Here is a 17,272-nt window from a genome sequence, read left to right as displayed (position 1 = left end):
TATCTTATGAAATATATTGCAGACGCTGCAAGGAAACAATGATCTGGGCCCAGAATTGGTTAGACTGCATTTGGGAAATGACTGAATGAATAAAAAAAGCTTTTATCAAGTACTAAATTTAGTGCCAAACACTTAGCCAAGTTCTGGAGACAGATGGAAAACTGAGTTAGTCTCTGCTCTCACAGAGCTTACATTTTAATTGGAAGACACAACACATAGAAAAAAGTTCAGTTTCAAGGGAGACAGAAAGGCCTGGTAGTATTAAGGGTGGCAAAGTAGGATAGATGGCAAAGAATGTTAGGGGAGCTTGCAAGGGTCAAGTAGACCATGGTTTAAAGTCCAATGGTCCTTCATCTTACTGGGAAGGACAGTGAATCCTTCCCAATCACACAAGCAGTGTGAATGGTTATAGTTGTTCAGAGAATGGAGGGAGGAACTTGTTGAGAGGGAGCCCAAGGTGCTAGTAGTAGTATCTTGACCTGACACACGTGACTCCCTCTCTCCCGCTGGATACCAGTCTCTTGTAGCTTCATCCACGCTGCTTTATCTGCCATGTGTGGCAGTTGGGGGGGACTGCTGGCCCCTTCTCCATCAATTCTTCTCAATCCAGTAGTTGTTGGGGCTGGTCTAGAAACAGGACAAGTGGTCTGGGGATATGGTAATCCTTGGAGATGGACTTTGGAAGATAGTTAAAATTTAGAAAGGGAAGAAGGTAGATATCCTAACAAAAGCTATCTTAAGTGATGATTCAGAAGTGGGAATGAACACAGATAATTCATGGAAGAGTGAGATCTACTCATCTAGAATGGACAGTAAGCAATGAGTGAATAAAACATTTATTAAGTGCTTACTTTGTGTGAAACACTGTGTGCTTTAAGAAACTGAGGATACAGACACTTCCTTCTCTCAAGAAGCTCACATTCTAATATGGAAGATAACAGATGGAAGGGTTTTAGCTGCAAGTCAGTTGAAAAGGCCCCACAATCCTTAAGATGCAACAGCAAAGCAAATGGCAATGCCTCTTTTTAAATGTCATTTCCATCGACAAAATAACACCAGCTTCTGATATTAAGCCATCTGACAGTGTCAAAGTTTTTTCTGTGGATCTTTGGTAGAGGTGGCTACAGCATCTGGAGTAGCAGTTGCCAGGCTATCTCTCCTCAGGAGTTGCTTTCTAGGACAAAGAATGGCTAATGGCACTGGGCTTGAAGTATCACTATTTGCAATAGAATAAATCTATAAAGGTATATTTCACAGTTTCTACTTGAAGACAGTAATATTGTAAAGCATAACATGAAATGTATTTTTTAAAAGGACCATGAAAGATATTTTAAGAAAATGTTCTTTTAATAAAACTTTAGTTTAAAAAAAAAAAAAAAAAAAAGTAGTATTGCTATTCCCAAGGGTTTGGATACAGGATCCTACACTATCTCCATCAGATCCTGAGGAAAGATGATGGTCTAGGTGGTAATAGTAGTACATAGCTAAGCTGACTTGCCTGCCTTATATGTGGCAGCCAGTGGGGGACAGCTGGCACCTTCTCCACTGGTGTTCCCAGCACAGTCACTATAGGGGCTGGGTGGGAAGCAGGACTAGTGGTCTAGGAGTGCTGTCACTCCCAGGGCATTTGTGTCATCTGCCTCTTTATGGCAAGTGGTAAATAGTTATTGCCAGTGACAGTGAGGAAGGGGAGCTCCTCCTCAGCAATGATTTCTCCCCTTAGTGATGGCTTGGGGACTGGAAGCAGGTCTGGCAGCTTGGAGGATACTAGTATTTTCATGGCTCCTGAGACCCGCTGCAGGAATGTTCTCATCAGGGATTGGGGAGAAATGGCAGTCAAAATGGTGGTGGTGGTGATGGTGGTTTGACTTGCCTGGTAATTGGAACAGAGACATTAGCACTTCCCTCCACACACCCCATCCCCAGACTCCCCATACATCCATAAGATTCTATAGAGAAGGTGGATCTACATTGTAAAGGAGCTGAAAAGTCAAGCAGTGAGTTTAAATTTGACATGCTAGGCCCAGTGAATGTTCCTGAATGGCAGAGGATAGGGTCAAGGCAGCATTTTAGAAAATCAGAGTAGGGTCTTTTCATCAACAGACATTAAGTGTCTACCAGGTCCAAGTCACTACCCCAAGAACTGAAGATATAAAGACAAAAAACAAAAAACAAAAATAACAACCAAAAAAAAAAAAAAAAAAAAAACCCAGTCCTATCCCTTAAGAATATGACCTCCTTGGGGCAGCTAGGTGGCTCAGTAGATAGAGCACCAGTCCTGAAGTCAGGAAAACCTGAGTTCAAATCTGACCTCAGACATTTCACACTTCCTAATAGTGTGACCCTTGGCAAGTCACTTAACCTCCATTGCCCCAGCAAAAAAAAAAAAAAAGGGGGGGGGGAACAATATAGACATAGATAAGTATATACAAAATAAATGCCAGGAAATGGAGGGGGTAGGGCTAGGACCTGAGAGGATGAAAAATGGCCCATGTGGGGCCATGTGGAGACAGCTCATGAGCTAAATTTAGAAGAAATCCAAGGAGAAAGTGTAATCCAGGCTCGTATAAAGGCACAGAGACAGGAAACAGACAAACAAAAAGGCCAATTTGGCTGGATTGTAGAGTCCAGAAAGTAGAAGAGAGAGAGAGAGAGAGAGAGAGAGAGAGAAGAGAGTGAACAAACAAGAATCAGGGAGGCTAGCTAAGACCATGTTCACATCACATCCTAAAGAAGTCTTCCCTGAGAATGACCCCACTCCCATTCAGAACATGTCCTCAAGGCTTCAATCTGTTGACCACAATTTCTTTTTACCTAGAAGAACCCAAATATTTGTCAATACAAAATTTGTGTATAATCCTCAATGGAACAGAAAATAATCCTTTTTTCTGCTCCCCTCATTACACCAAGAGCTCTAACAACTGGCCCATAAGAGTACTGAAGCATTCTTTGATCCAAGGTCCTTGATTTACAGAAAAGGAAACTGAGGGAGGTCATGTGACAAGGAACATGGCTAGGAACCATCAAGGTGGGACTGAAACCCAGGCCTACTGACTCTGGAGCTCCAGGCTTTCTTCACTGTTGTTTCCCCAATTACTCCCAACTGGGAATCTGTAGGGAAACAGGTGTTTCTTGCAAACTTAACCTTTCCTTACAACTGTAATTCAGGGACCTGAAGGTGAGAGAGTTAGGCAAACTAGATTCTTTAAAACCAAAGTATTATTTTCATGTCTTTTGTTTCTTGCCTACCCACACAAACTTGTGGAAAGAGATCATGAGCTGGGCCTCCTACTCTCACACTGAGGAATGTGGACTTGTTTGTATTACTGCAGGCAATATAGATCAAGATATGTCAAGGTAATTGATCTCTTCAGATAGAAGGATAGAAACAAAGTGGAAAAGAATTTATTTAAAAACAACAACACATTACTTCACTATGTGGTAACAGCCAGCCAGCCAGCAGACACAATCACAATAGCTAATATCAGCACTTGGGCTCAAATTCGTTCAAAAATTCTACACCCAAAGAGAGGAGTGTGGGAACTGAATGTGGATCACATAACATTCTCACTCTTTTTGTTGTTGTTCTCTAGCTTTTTGTTTTATTATTCATTTACTTTCTTTTTTTGATCTGATTTTTCTTGTGCAGCAAAAGAATTGTAAAAATATGTTTATACATATTGGATTTAATATATATTTTAACATATTTAACATAAACTGGATTGCTTGTCATCTAGGGGAGGGGGTGGGGGGAAGGAGGAGAAAATGTGAAACAAGGCTATGCAAAGGTCAATATCAAATTATCTGTGCATATGTTTTGAAAATAAAAAGGTTTATAAAAAATAAAGTTCATCATAAAAATCAGAGAGAAAAGATGAGTTTCTGAAAACTAGAAAAGAAGATAGAGAGCTTATATACTAAACCACAAATGCAGTTTTAAGGGTGTAAGTCTTAATACCACAATTGCAGGAGAAGTTATACCTAACAATCTAGACCCACCTTAATGAATAGCAAAGGCAATCAACTCAAGTGAAGAAAGTTTATAGTGGCCCATAATACTCTACAAAAACAGTACCAAGGCCCCCAACATTATGGGTGCACAGAAGTAATGTTTTCCCAGACACTTCTTGAAGCACAAGAAGGAAAGTCTAAGTTATTAGAACCAAAGACTAAGGTAGAAAGGCTCTCAGAGCTCATGCAGCCATTTTAGAAAAGAATCATAGAGGCACCAGATAAGACAAGGTCTTGCCCAAAATCACATAGCTAGTTAAAGGAACTCCACTTTTTTAATTCCCAAAGCTATGTGTGGTCTACAATATATCAATCAAGGGCCTTCAAAAATCAATAAGTTTAATTTTTTAACTTAATATTTTGAACTCTTACGTTCCTAAGTTTAAAAAAAAAAAAAAAAAAAAGGCAGTGAGTTTAGAAAGAGGCCAATTTTTAAAAGACCACCTTTAAATAGCAGAGATTTTTTTTTTTTAATGAATTTTTCTTTGAAACCTGTTGAGTTTATAAAGGAGAAAATCGTGAGGCTGTTCTATTAACTTCATTGATTTTGAACTGATTTTTCTCTTCAACTCAATAAAAGTGTTTTAAAAATTAACTTCACTAGATTTTATGACTTGAATTGAGCTTTCCTCAGCATGTAGGCCTTTTCAGATATAAAGAATCCTGCCCTTTTATTGAAGATATAAAGTTTTTTAGGTGGTAAAGGTGAGGTAAAGATGATTCATGTTTCAGATAAGGGAAAGGCTGGATAACAGAGTCTCAGAACTAGAAGGGACCTCAAAGAACAATTGATACCTGGATAGGAATCCCTTCTAAAATATTCCAGACAAACAGCCATCCATCAGCATCCACTTAAAGACCTTCAGTGATAAGAAATCCTCTTCCTTGCTCCTGATTCTGCCCTCTAAGGCCAAGTAGAGCAAATTTAATAAAATTTAATGTGTCTTTCACCTGAATTCTTTGTAAATACTTGAAGACAGCTTTGACATTTCTCCTACATCTTCTTTTCTCCAGGCTAGCCATACCTAGCTCCTTCAACCAATCCTCATCTGGCATAAATTAAATTCTTTTCATCAGTTTGGCTGCCATCTTCTGGACACACTCCAGCTTATCACTGTCCCTCCTAAAATATGGCACCCAGAAGGGAACACAAGATTGCAAATGTCTGACCAGGATGGAGTACAATAGGACTCTCATCTTTCTCATCCTGGATATTAGACCTCTCTTAACGCAGTATGAAACCTAAGCTTTCCTCGAAAACAGACACGACATAACCTGAAAATCTTCTCCAAAGTCCCTTCTGAGATTCTAGAATTCTGTGAAAATCGATCCAATGACAAAGACTTCATTTGGGGGGGAGAAAGAGAGAAGCTACTCACACTATGCTGTGGCCATTTACAGGCCCCTCTACCCACAGCACAGACACCCTGATCTGATGTACCAGGCCGTCTTTCATCACTGCCCATCCTCCCTCAGACTTGAGCTTGATTCTAAGCTAGAGGACACATGACGCAGTTGCTGTATGTCTTCTTTCAAGGAGGTGGGCTAAGAAAGACATAAAAGTGAAGCTCCAACTTTCCAAGACTGGGCTGGCGGCAGCATTACACTTCTTTAGACATCACCCCCTTTCTGTTGTTATGAAGCCACCAAATCTGGCATCTCGAGTTCTGAAGGTGAGAAGGGACAAGCATGATGGTCACAAATGCATTTGGATGTTACTGGGCATTTTCTGACAGAAATCCAATGCTGACAACTCTTAACTTGAGTATCTGCCAATTCAATTCCCTTTAATCCTTCTCTCAGTAGGAGTCCCCTAACTAACAGGACTCCCATCATTTTTACATTCATATCAATCAAGATAAACATAGATGGACACGCTTATTTTTGATCCCTGCTCTAAGTCCAATCCATCCCATGGTCAGAGACATAGATGCCTAATCCTGTGTCCTACTTTTTCTGCTGAGGCTCAGGCAGTCTTGGAATGAGGCTGCCATAGGGCCAAAGCCCCACCTGGCCAAAATGATCATATGGGACATGTGGGTACACAGCAGTGCTTCTCACTCATTTTTGCTATTTAATGAGGGCATCTAGGATCTTAAAGTCCTAACCAAGGAACAGACTGCCAGGAACTCAGCTGAAAGAACTCATGCATGAAAAGTTTTTACTGCCCAGTATACCAGTGCTATATATATCTGGCAAAAGAAAAGTGAAGAAATGAGAAGATCCAGCCTTGACTGTGTTGATCCAGAAAATACTGTAAAAGTCTATAATCACATTTAAGTCAACAAGCATTTATTAAGCACCAACTATGTGCCAAGAACTATATTAAATATTGTTGAGCATACAAAAAAGTCAAAAGGCAGTTTCTTCTCTCCAGTAATTTAATCTAAAAGGGTACAAAATATGCAGGCAACTATATAAAAACAAGATATATTCATAAAAGTTCAAAAGGTATTAAGGGGGATTAGGAAAGGCTTCTTGTATAAAATGGGATTTTAGTTGGGGTTTAAAAGAATTAAAAGAAAGGAGGTAAAAATGATGAACAAAAACATGTCAGTCATTTTCACTAACTCCCAAGTTGGGAGATATAGTATCCTGTGGAGAAACAATCAATCAAACATTCAATCAATAAATAGTAAGGAAAGGAGGCCATCAGCACCAGACTGCAAAGATTGGAAGGGAGTGGAATATAAGAAGACTGGAAATGTCTTACATTTGGCCAAGTTCTGAAGGGCTTTGAAAGCCAAACAGAAGATTTTTCTATTTGATCCTTGAGACAATAGGACTCCAATTTATTAAAGGGCATGGAGCCTGCATGGTCAGACTTACACTTCCTACTTCACATTTATGATTCAGTAGCCCAGATAGAGGCACTCCCCGCCAAAGTCTTCATATATAAAATACTAATAATCAAAATCCACAGTTTAAGTTCAACTCCTTGTGATTCTCTTTTGAATCTACTTAATGAAGACATTTCTCTCTATCTGAAGAGCATTTCTTTGCTTTTCTCTGCTTCCAAAGTTGATCAGTACTGTACTCAACTCCATTATTACTGTACTATGCTGATCTGATGCCAAGATGGCTTTAAGAGAAGGAATAGTAACCAAATGACCTCAAGAGTTCAAGAGCAATGTTCTATCACTTATTAATTATTACAAGACTTTCACGGAAATGAAAGGTTGGTTGAAAGCCAATATATGAATTATCACAGTAGAAATCAAACTCTTAATCAGAACATCCTTAGCATAGGCAAAAGGACAAAAGTTTCTTCAGAAGTTTCAGGTGGAAAAGCAAGAGAAAATTGGTGCAATATAAACTAGTAACCAGAGTTGAGTGTAAGAAAGTCAGAGCCACAACGAGAATAACAAATGACTACAGTCTCACTGTAACCTAGTTATTTCTTAACCACAAAAACAGCTTTTGGCAGCTACACAGATCCTGATGACAATTCACTGTTATTTTTTAATTTAATTCTATTTCACAGGATTTCAAAAAAAGAATTCTCCTGTCTTGCCAATTACAGCAAAGCCTCTAACCAGAATGTTCAGGGCATTTTAGAATGTTAATGTTACCTGAATTTAAAATTATACTGCATACATTCTTCAATAAACATTTATTAAGCACCTACTATGTATAAGGTTTTGTGCCAGAAGCTAAAGACACGTAATAAGATAGAGTTTCTTCTCAGGAAGCTTATAATTTATTAGATGTGATGACAAGAAAATAAATATCAGAACGTGGTAGAAATGTGGTAGTCCTTCATACAGTTCAGAATATGGGAGGGATTCAAAGAAGGCTTCATGGGAGAAGTGGCACTTTAGCTGGGCGATAAAAAATGAGAGGCTGGGAGAAAGGTATTCCAGGCAGAGTAAACAGAATTGGCTAAAGTAAGAGAGGAGGGGGAAAAAAATGCAAAACCTGTCAGATTCAAGCTGTACACATCCCTGGGAGAAACAAATTTCCATTGGAAAGAGCATGACATATCACTAATAAAGCATTTTTATGACCCATTAGGAGCATAGTTCAAGTATACCTAGGACACTGACTGTACAGAAAGGAGAGATAATAAGTAAGGGTAAAAAGACAGGTCGTCTGTGGGGACAGAGAGGTAAAGTATAAATTACAGAGGTCCCGAATGCCAGGCTGATGAGTATGAACTTTGTCCCATAGAATGTAAGAAACTGAGTTGAAAAATAACATGTTTTAAGTTTTGGAAGGTGATTTGGAGTCAGAGGAGGAGGGGTTCAATCCCTGCCTCTTTGAAGCTCATTTTCCTCATTAGTAAAATGAAGGATCTGAACATGATTTTTAGGTTCATTCAAGCTCTAAATCTTTATGATCCTAAAATCTTGTGATTAGAGCCAGAGAAGTTATTGCAATAGGCATGGGACAGAAAAGAAGAGATAAATCTTGAGGAAATTTCAAAAAATAGACATAAGAATGAAGAAAGTTAAAGAGATGACAAGTCTAGGTAATGAGGTAAAAGGTCATTTGCCTTTGGGGAAAATAAGGAAATTGGGAGAATCTGGTCTGGATTTGTTAAGAATGAAATGACAATGGAACAGTTAAATAGAGTTCCAACTGTGGGGCAGCTGGAAATATTAGAGGGTGCGATGACCAACTCTGGATAGAGAAAGTGGTTAAGATCAGAACAGAGATGCAGATTCAAGAATTATCAGCATGAAAAAGATAGTTCAAATTTAAATGTAATATGTATTCTTGATCACTTATCAGCAGATCATTATGCTAGGGGACACAAAGTTTAGATAAAAACATAATCTGCTTTCAAATTTCAGTCTAATAAAAAATAAGACAAAAATAATTAATTACATGACAGATGCATTATAGAGTTAAAGAACAAAATGTTAGATGAGATCTGAGGAAGAAAGTAACTACTAACCAAAAAAATCAGACAAATTTGAAGCTGAAAGGAAAGAGCTGGAAAATTAATGGTTCAGATCTGCCACTTTACCAAGATGACCTTAATCAATTCCCCTCCTCTTTCTGGACCTCAGTTTTCTCATTTATTAAGTGAAAACACTAAAGTAATTGTATTTTTAGGATCCTTTGTGTTGTGCCAGAGTTTCCTTTTATTGTCCTGACTCAGTTTCTCCAATTGCCTGACTCAGTTTCCCTGAATTATTCTGCCTCAATTCCTAATAGTTCTGCTCAATTCTACAATACCATCCCTCCCACCTAATCATGAGGATCCAGATAAGGAGAAAGACCTTCTATCTTAGACATCATAAGAATGTTGGGTACCTCTCCCCATTCTGTAATCCCATTTTATCAAAATGTCCCATGCCTTCCCCACCCTGTCAGAACCAGATTGATACTCCAATTCCTGCTCTCAGAGCTCTGACTCTGCCTCTGCCTAGGTCTACCCCTGTAGCTTGGAGCCATCTGCATATATATGTCATTGAGAACTCACATTGGTTGCTGGATGCTTGGACATCAGCCCTGGGGACAGCATGTCCCCAGCACAATTCTCCCTTTTAATTAAAATATTAAAAACTCTCTAATCTCCACCTTGCCTCAGTTTCTCCGGCATTACACTTGCAACTCCAACAATCAAAAAGCCTCCTGAAAATATAACTGGCTAGAGAAGAAGAGAGGCCAATAAAGAAAAGGAATAGAAAACTGGGTATTCCTAGCCTTACCTATCATCCCACTCCAACACACTAGTACAATAAAGGGACTCGGGATTCAAGTGAAACTGAGAATACAAAACTGAGACTAAAACGTGTTTTACACTGTGACTACCAGAGCAGAAGAAATTTGTTCCTTCTCTTGAAGATTTCATTTCCTTCTGAGTTAGCTCTATTACACTGTAAGGTAGGAAGGGAAGGGGAAAGACTGTTTTTGTATCTATGTATCTCAGTCCCTTCAACAGAAATGGGTACTTAAAATATTTGCAGGATAAATTCTAAAAAGTTACTTTAGAAATGACATGTTTTATCTATACATTATCTCTCCTAGAGATGTGGCACTTCAAATGTATGTTTATATTAGCTGGAATAACAACTTTAGGACCATACTTAAAACCACTCATTTCCAGGCTAGGAGGGACTTCAGATGCCCCACCTTCATTTATATTGATAAGGAAAGCTACAGGAGGTTGTAACCAACCCAAGGTCACAGAAATAATGATTATCAAAGGAGATCTATAGTATGGAGAACCAGAGATCTAAGTCCATCCAAATCCAAACCCTGAGGGTCTCCCCCTCCCAGATTTATTGATTCAGATTTTTTTGGATTGGTGACAGAGGTCACCCTTTGTCTCAATTGCAATCTAGCCTTAATCACTGAATGGGTGTGCCTCTGTCAAACTGAGATGGGTGGAAAGACCTTAGCTTAAAAAGGACATGGTAATCATTTCCAATGGAGCAGTAATGAACTGAACCAGCTATGCCCAGAAAAAGAACTCTGGGAGATGACTAAAAACCATTACATTGAATTCTCAATCCCTATATTTATGCACACCTGCATTTTTGATTTCCTTCACAAGCTAATTGTACAATATTTCAGAGTCTGATTCTTTTTGTACAGCAAAATAACGTTTTGGTCATGTATACTTATTGTGTATCTAATTTATATTTTAATATATTTAACATCTACTGGTCATCCTGCCATCTAGGGGAGGGGGTGGGGGGTAAGAGGTGAAAAATTGGAACAAGAGGTTTGGCAATTGTTAATGCTGTAAAGTTACCCATGTATATATCCTGTAAATAAAAGGCTATTAAATTAAAAAAAAAAAAAAAAAAAAAAGAAAACTGAGTATTCCTAGCCTAGGACCTATCATCCCACTCCAACACACTAATACAATAAGGGACTCGGGATTCAGGTGAAACTGAGAATACAAAACTGAGACTAAAACGTGTTTTACACTGTGACTACCAGAGCAGAAGAAATTTGTTCCTTCTCTTGAAGATTTCATTTCCTTCTGAGTTAGCTCTATTACACTGTGAGGTAGGAAGGGAAGGGGAAAGACTGTTTTTGTATCTATGTATCTCAGTCCCTTCAACAGAAATGGGTACTTAAAATATTTGCTGGATAAATTCTAAAAAGTTACTTTAGAAATGGCATGTTTTATCTATACATTACCTCTCCTAGAGATGTGGCACTTCAAATGTATGTTTATATTAGCTGGAATAACAACTTTAGGACCATACTTAAAACCACTCATTTCCAGGCTAGGAGGGACTTCAGATGCCCCACCTTCATTTATATTGATAAGGAAAGCTACAGGAGGTTGTAACCAACCCAAGGTCACAGAAATAATGATTATCAAAGGAGATCTGTAGTATGGAGAACCAGAGATCTAAGTCCATCCAGATCCAAACCCTGAGGGTCTCCCCCTCCCAGATTTATTGATTCAGATTTTTTTGGATTGGTGACAGAGGTCACCCTTTGTCTCAAATGCAATCTAGCCTTAATCACTGAATGGGTGTGCCTCTGTCAAACTGAGATGGGTGGAAAGACCTTAGCTTAAAAAGGACATGGTAATCATTTCCAATGGAGCAGTAATGAACTGAACCAGCTATGCCCAGAAAAAGAACTCTGGGAGATGACTAAAAACCATTACATTGAATTCTCAATCCCTATATTTATGCACACCTGCATTTTTGATTTCCTTCACAAGCTAATTGTACAATATTTCAGAGTCTGATTCTTTTTGTACAGCAAAATAACATTTTGGTCATGTATACTTATTGTGTATCTAATTTATATTTTAATATATTTAACATCTACTGGTCATCCTGCCATCTAGGGGAGGGGGTGGGGGGTAAGAGGTGAAAAATTGGAACAAGAGGTTTGGCAATTGTTAATGCTGTAAAGTTACCCATGCATATATCCTGTAAATAAAAGGCTATTAAATAAAAAATAAAAAATAAAAAAAAACATATTTAACATGTATTGGACTACCTGCCATCTAGTGGATGGGGTGGGGGGGAAGGGGAGAAAATTTGGAACAGAAGCTTTTGCAAGGGTCAATGTTGTGAAATTACCTATTTTTGATACCTATATTTTGTAAATAAAAAGCTTTAATAAAAATATAAAAAAGAAAAAAATAAAAAGGACATGGTCTCCCATTGCATCCAGCATCATCTCCAGTCCTCTAGATTTGTATCTATCTGGTCACTGGACCCAGGTGATTCTGGAGGGAAAAGGGAGGCAGGTGACCTTCCACAGCTCTCCCTCATTCAAATCCAGTTCACTTACATGTCATGGTATGACCTCCCTGTGTTGGATTGATCATCTTTATGCTGATGATTTTCAAATCTGCCCCAAACTCTGTTGATCTCCAGTTCCACATCCCCAACTACCTTTCAAACATCTCAAACTGGATGTCCAGTAGATATCTTAAATTCAATATGTCCAAACCAAAACTCATTATCTTTCCCTCTATAACCTCCCCAACTCCTACCATCCAACCTGGACTCTTTACTCCATCTCACCTCCATAACCAAGCCTTTGCCAAGACCTGTTAATTTCTCCTTTACAATTATTTCTTGAATGTGCCTCCTTCTCTGCTACCACTCTAGCTCAGGCCATTATCGTCTCATGCCTAAAAGACTGCAATAGCCCATAGGTGGGTCTGCCTACCTCAAGGCTCCCCTCATTCCAATCCTTCCTCCATTCAGCTAATAATTTGATTTTCCTAAAGAAGAGGTTCTATTGTTTTAACATCTCCCCTCCTACCACTCTCCCCTCCACCTCTAGGCCCTCTACTCAGTAAATGGCAATGGCCCCTGGTTGCTTCCTTGCTCAGTTTGGCAATCAAAACCCTTTATAACTTAGTTATTCCTATCTTTCCAGTCTTCTTATTCTTTAGTCCCTGACACTTTAGTTCAGGGCCTCTGATCTCCTGCCTATTCCATGAATAAGACACTTCTCTTAGCTCCAAAGATTTTCCCCTATGCCTGGGACATTCTCTCTTGCCAAACCAAAAGTCTACTACCTTCCAATTCTTCAAAAGTCACAAAAAAAAAAAAAAAGGGGGGGGGAGGGGGAGGTTGTTCTAAGAGACTTTTCCTGGAAGCAAGACATTTCTTTGATTCACAAGCCACTCAGACTTCTACCATCATAATCAGAGAGTTATCAAGACTCAGCAATCAGAACTCAAGATGACAAAATTTCAGCTTATGCTATGGGAGAGGGAGGAATGTGGATGGGATATCTATCATTCATTACAACTCCATCTCAATCTAATTTTAACAGATTTAATATTTTTGTGTGCAACTAACAGTGGGGGAAAAGGTGCTGACACTTACTAAACAAGAAGAAAGATCAGTTCTTTATATTAAGTGCTGAATTTGGAGTCAAAAAGGCCTAAGTTTGAACCCCATCTTAGACATTTTGAATCAATTCGTATGCATTAAATTCAATGATAAGCACTCAACATATGCCAGGCATTGTGCTAGCTAGGCACAAAGACAAAAGTGAAGTCTTGCCCTTAGTGAACTTCCATTCTTTGGGGGAACATCCTTATATGGATAATATACACCAGATAAATGTACCAGCAATTGTGGGAATCTGAGAAGACTTCATTCAGGTGACACTTGAGGGGTCTTGAAGGAAACTAGGCATTCTAAGATTAGGGGTTAGTTAACAGTGGGATTCTGGGGAAATGATTTAACCTCTCAGCTGTCACTTCCTCACATGTATAATGGCACTGAAGTTCCCTATATTGAGCCCTGGGGCCCTTCTGGAGCTTCTTGCAGAATTATAGCAGGCCCCAGGCTTAGAATTCTCTCCAAATTCTCAGAAATTAGGATGCCTGTTTCTGTATTAAGATGTCCAGTGGGCATGACCATAATTCTACATATACAGATATTAGGGCCCAGTTGGTTAAAAAGGATTCCAGGGGCTCTCTAACCATGAGATCATATCCAAGCTTCTCCCACCTGAGACCACCTGAGACCACCATTTTTATCCTAAAATCTTCAGTGAAATGAAAGCAGAAGCCAAAAGATCTGCTTTTACCACTGACTTACTAGTCAATTCTGAATAAACCACTTCCTTTCTTTGGGCCTAAGAGGATTTAGGGCTGAGAAGTTACCTTAAAGATCAACCAGTCCAACTCTCTCATTTTATAGAGGAGAAAATCAGGCTCAAAAACATAAAGTGAGTTTTCCACGATCAAAATAACAAGTTTAATTAGGGACTTACAATGTGAAGAGGACTGATCAAAGGGAGATTTAAAAATTTACACAATTTCAGCACTGGCAGTCAAGGCACTTATAATGCTATGCTACCTAAAAAAAAAAAAAAAACCCACAACAGAAAAGTGCAAATTAATTGGCAAAACAAAATGTGACAAGTTTTGGGGGGTTTTCCTGGTGGACATGGCATCTGAGTTACAGTTAACTGTAGGGTGGTGTGGTCTACTCTATGACATGCAGGCCCTTATTTTTTTTTTCATTTGAACAAAAGAAGATTGAACTCAACCAACATTAATTAAGTAACTAGTATATGTCAAGTGTTGGGCTGAGTGACAAAGACACAAAAAGATTCAAAAAAGAGTCTCTGTATTCAAAGAGTTTGCAATTTAATAGGGGAGATACACACAAAACAAGCTTATACAAGATAAATAGAAAACAGTTAAGCGTAAAAGCACTAGAAATAAAAGGAGCTGAGGAAAGCTTTCTGTAGAAGGTGGAACTTTAGAGGGCAATAGATAGACCAAAGGAGAGAGAGCATTCTAGGCTTGGAAAATTTCTTTTGTTAAGAGATGAAGTGTCTCAGGAAGAGCTAAATTATGAAGGGCTTTGAATGCCAATCTGAGCAAGGAGAAAACAGAATTATTGGACTTTACTGAGGTGGGGAGGAGTCTGTGCTTTAGCAAAATTACTTTAGTGACAGACTGGAGAATGGATTGGAATGAGGAGAGACTTGAGGAAGGCAGACCCAACAATAGACCCAAAAATATTGCAATAATCCAGGCATGAGGTGATGAGGGCCTGCACCAAAGTGACAATGATGTGAGAAGAGGGTGTATCTAAAAGATGTTGCAAATGAGAAATCAACAAACCTTGGCAACAGCTGGGATATGAGGGTCAAGAGATAGTAAAGAGTGTAAGATAACTCCTAGGTTTTGAGCCTGAAGGATTCTACAGTAATAAGAAAGGTAGGAGGAGGTAGAGTTTAGGGAGAGAGATAATGAGTTTGGTTTTGAACAAGATGTCTACTAGGCATCCAATATGAGATGTCTGAAAGGCAGAATGGGTAAATCTGAAAATCATCAGCATAAGAATGATAATTAAATCCATAGGAGCTGATGAAATTACCAAATGATGAAGTAGAAAGGGAGAAGAGAAGAAGTCCCTGAAGGAAACATGTTTAAAGAGTGTGATATGGAGTTAGATTTATGGAAAAAGAGAAGGAGCCATGAAGTAGAAGAACCAGAAGAGAGGAGTTTCCCAAAAACTTGCAGAGTATCAAGGAAGAGAAAGGGATCAACAATATCAAAGGCAGTAAAAAAGTCTAGAAGAATGATAATGAAAAAAAGGCCATTGGATTTAGCAACTAAGTGGTCATCAGTACCTTTGAAGCAAACAGTTTCAGCGGAATAAGATCAGAAGCCAGATTGTAAAGGGTTAAAATTCGAGAGAAGAGAAAGTGAAGACACTTTGGCAGCGGCATTTTCAAGGTATTGGATACAAAGGACAGTGGAGATACAGGACCTAGTTGGTGGGAAGAGGAGGCCCAAGTTTTCCCCCCAGGATATTAAAGACAAGGGCATATTTGTGAGCCGCAAGGAATACGGCTTTAGATGGGGCGAGACTGAGGAAAATAAGTGCAAGAGCACGGATGACACAAGTAGCGATCTGCTGGAGGAGAGAGGATGGAGTAAGATCTCTTAGAGGAGAGCCTTGATAAGGAGGGAGGCACTTTTGACGGGGGTGACACTAACCGCATCACCTTCATCCCTTGAGACAAGGGATGTTAAAGGAAATGGGGAAGAGGGGGAAAGAGCGAGCTCACGTTGAATGGCCTCAATTTTTTCCGTAAAACGTAAGGCAAGGTGATCGGCTGAGCGGCGAGAGAAAGAGCCAAGAGAAGTTTGAGAAGAGATGAAAAGAACTGGAGGAGCCTCGATACTACAAGATCTCTTAAGGCCGCGCGCTCGGGTTAAGAACGTTGGCAGAATGGGAAAAGATGGGGGGTAGGCAGGCGGAATAAAATCACACCTAAGCACAAGACGCACGCACCCACGCGCACAGCACCCCTCGGGTCCCGCCGCGCTCTCCCTTCCCGGAAGTGGAGAACTGCACAGGGAGCGGGGGAGGGGGCGCGTGAGAAGGAGCAGTAGCTGTCAACGGCCCCCTAGCATCCCCAGAAAGCCACCTACACCCTCCCCGAAAACTGGCGCCCCCGCGCCTTCGGGCGGCTCCAGATTCGGGCGGGCGGGGAGCCTCTGGGGATTCCCGAGCAGTCAGCGCACACGGGGTAGAGAACTCCGCACTTACCCGCCGGCCACAGCCATGTTAGCCCAGATGTGCAATCGCTCGTCACGTGCTCTGAGGGCACGGTCAGCTGACCGGAGGCTTTTCTGCGAGCCAGGAAAGACGGAGGGGGAGCGGCATTCAGGCTGGGTCTCGTGTGATTGGGCCCTGGGATGAGAGGGGCGGGGATGTGGGCGTGCCCAAACGAAATGCCCCTCCCCCGAGGGTGAGTTGTAGTTCTTCTGGACCCCGGCTCCCGGGGAGGGGCCGCTCCCGGGGGCGTGGCTCTGCATGGGACCTGGCCGGCAGGGCTGGGGAAGGGGCGATGCTCGGGGGCGGGGCCGAACTTTGAAACTGAAGGCCGGGGGCTGTCGCTCCCGAAGGGAGGGACTTGGATCGTTCGGCTTCTGACCCACCGAGTGTTTGCTGATAAGCTTGTCCCCGCCGCTTCTAAGGGGGAAAAATTCTTCGGACCCACTTTTAAATTGGCTCTGCATGTTAACGCTCTCTCCAACACTGTCTTACGGCTAGACCATGAGCTGTGGTGTTCCGTGAGCTCCTCCAGCATCAGGCGCGCTCTCAGACCCTTCGCCGCGAAACCGCCCCAAGCCCCCTCTTTCCCCCGCTCCGTTTTGCAGAACCCGCTGAGGAGCCTCCAGCTGCGGCTCTCCTGATTTACCCACCGGTTTTTTGGAAGGGGTGGGAGGGAGAGATAAGAAAGAAAAAACCGTATTCGCGGTGCATTTTGAAATTTTCTCTGCGTTAGTATTTCCTCGTCTATTTTCTCAACAACAAAATCAAGACTCGATTTC

General features: G+C 40.6%; 1 protein-coding gene across 1 annotated transcript in view; it reads right to left on the bottom strand.

Annotated features, from left to right (window-relative positions):
- PEPD (peptidase D) overlaps positions 1-16,555 on the bottom strand; it is a 251,936-nt gene extending 235,381 nt beyond the window's left edge. Inside the window, exon 1 of the mRNA XM_031954371.1 lies at positions 16,485-16,555. Within this exon, the coding sequence (XP_031810231.1) occupies positions 16,485-16,501 (17 nt within the window). The 5' untranslated portion in view covers positions 16,502-16,555. The remainder of the gene's footprint in view (positions 1-16,484) is intronic.
- Between the last annotated feature and the right edge of the window lie 717 nt (positions 16,556-17,272).

The sequence above is a fragment of the Sarcophilus harrisii genome, chromosome 2 (genome assembly GCF_902635505.1).
Source record: "Sarcophilus harrisii chromosome 2, mSarHar1.11, whole genome shotgun sequence".
In the NCBI taxonomy this organism is placed as follows: domain Eukaryota; kingdom Metazoa; phylum Chordata; class Mammalia; order Dasyuromorphia; family Dasyuridae; genus Sarcophilus; species Sarcophilus harrisii.
Note: the sequence above shows the minus strand (reverse complement) of the source record. Positions and strands in the feature narration are given on the sequence as shown.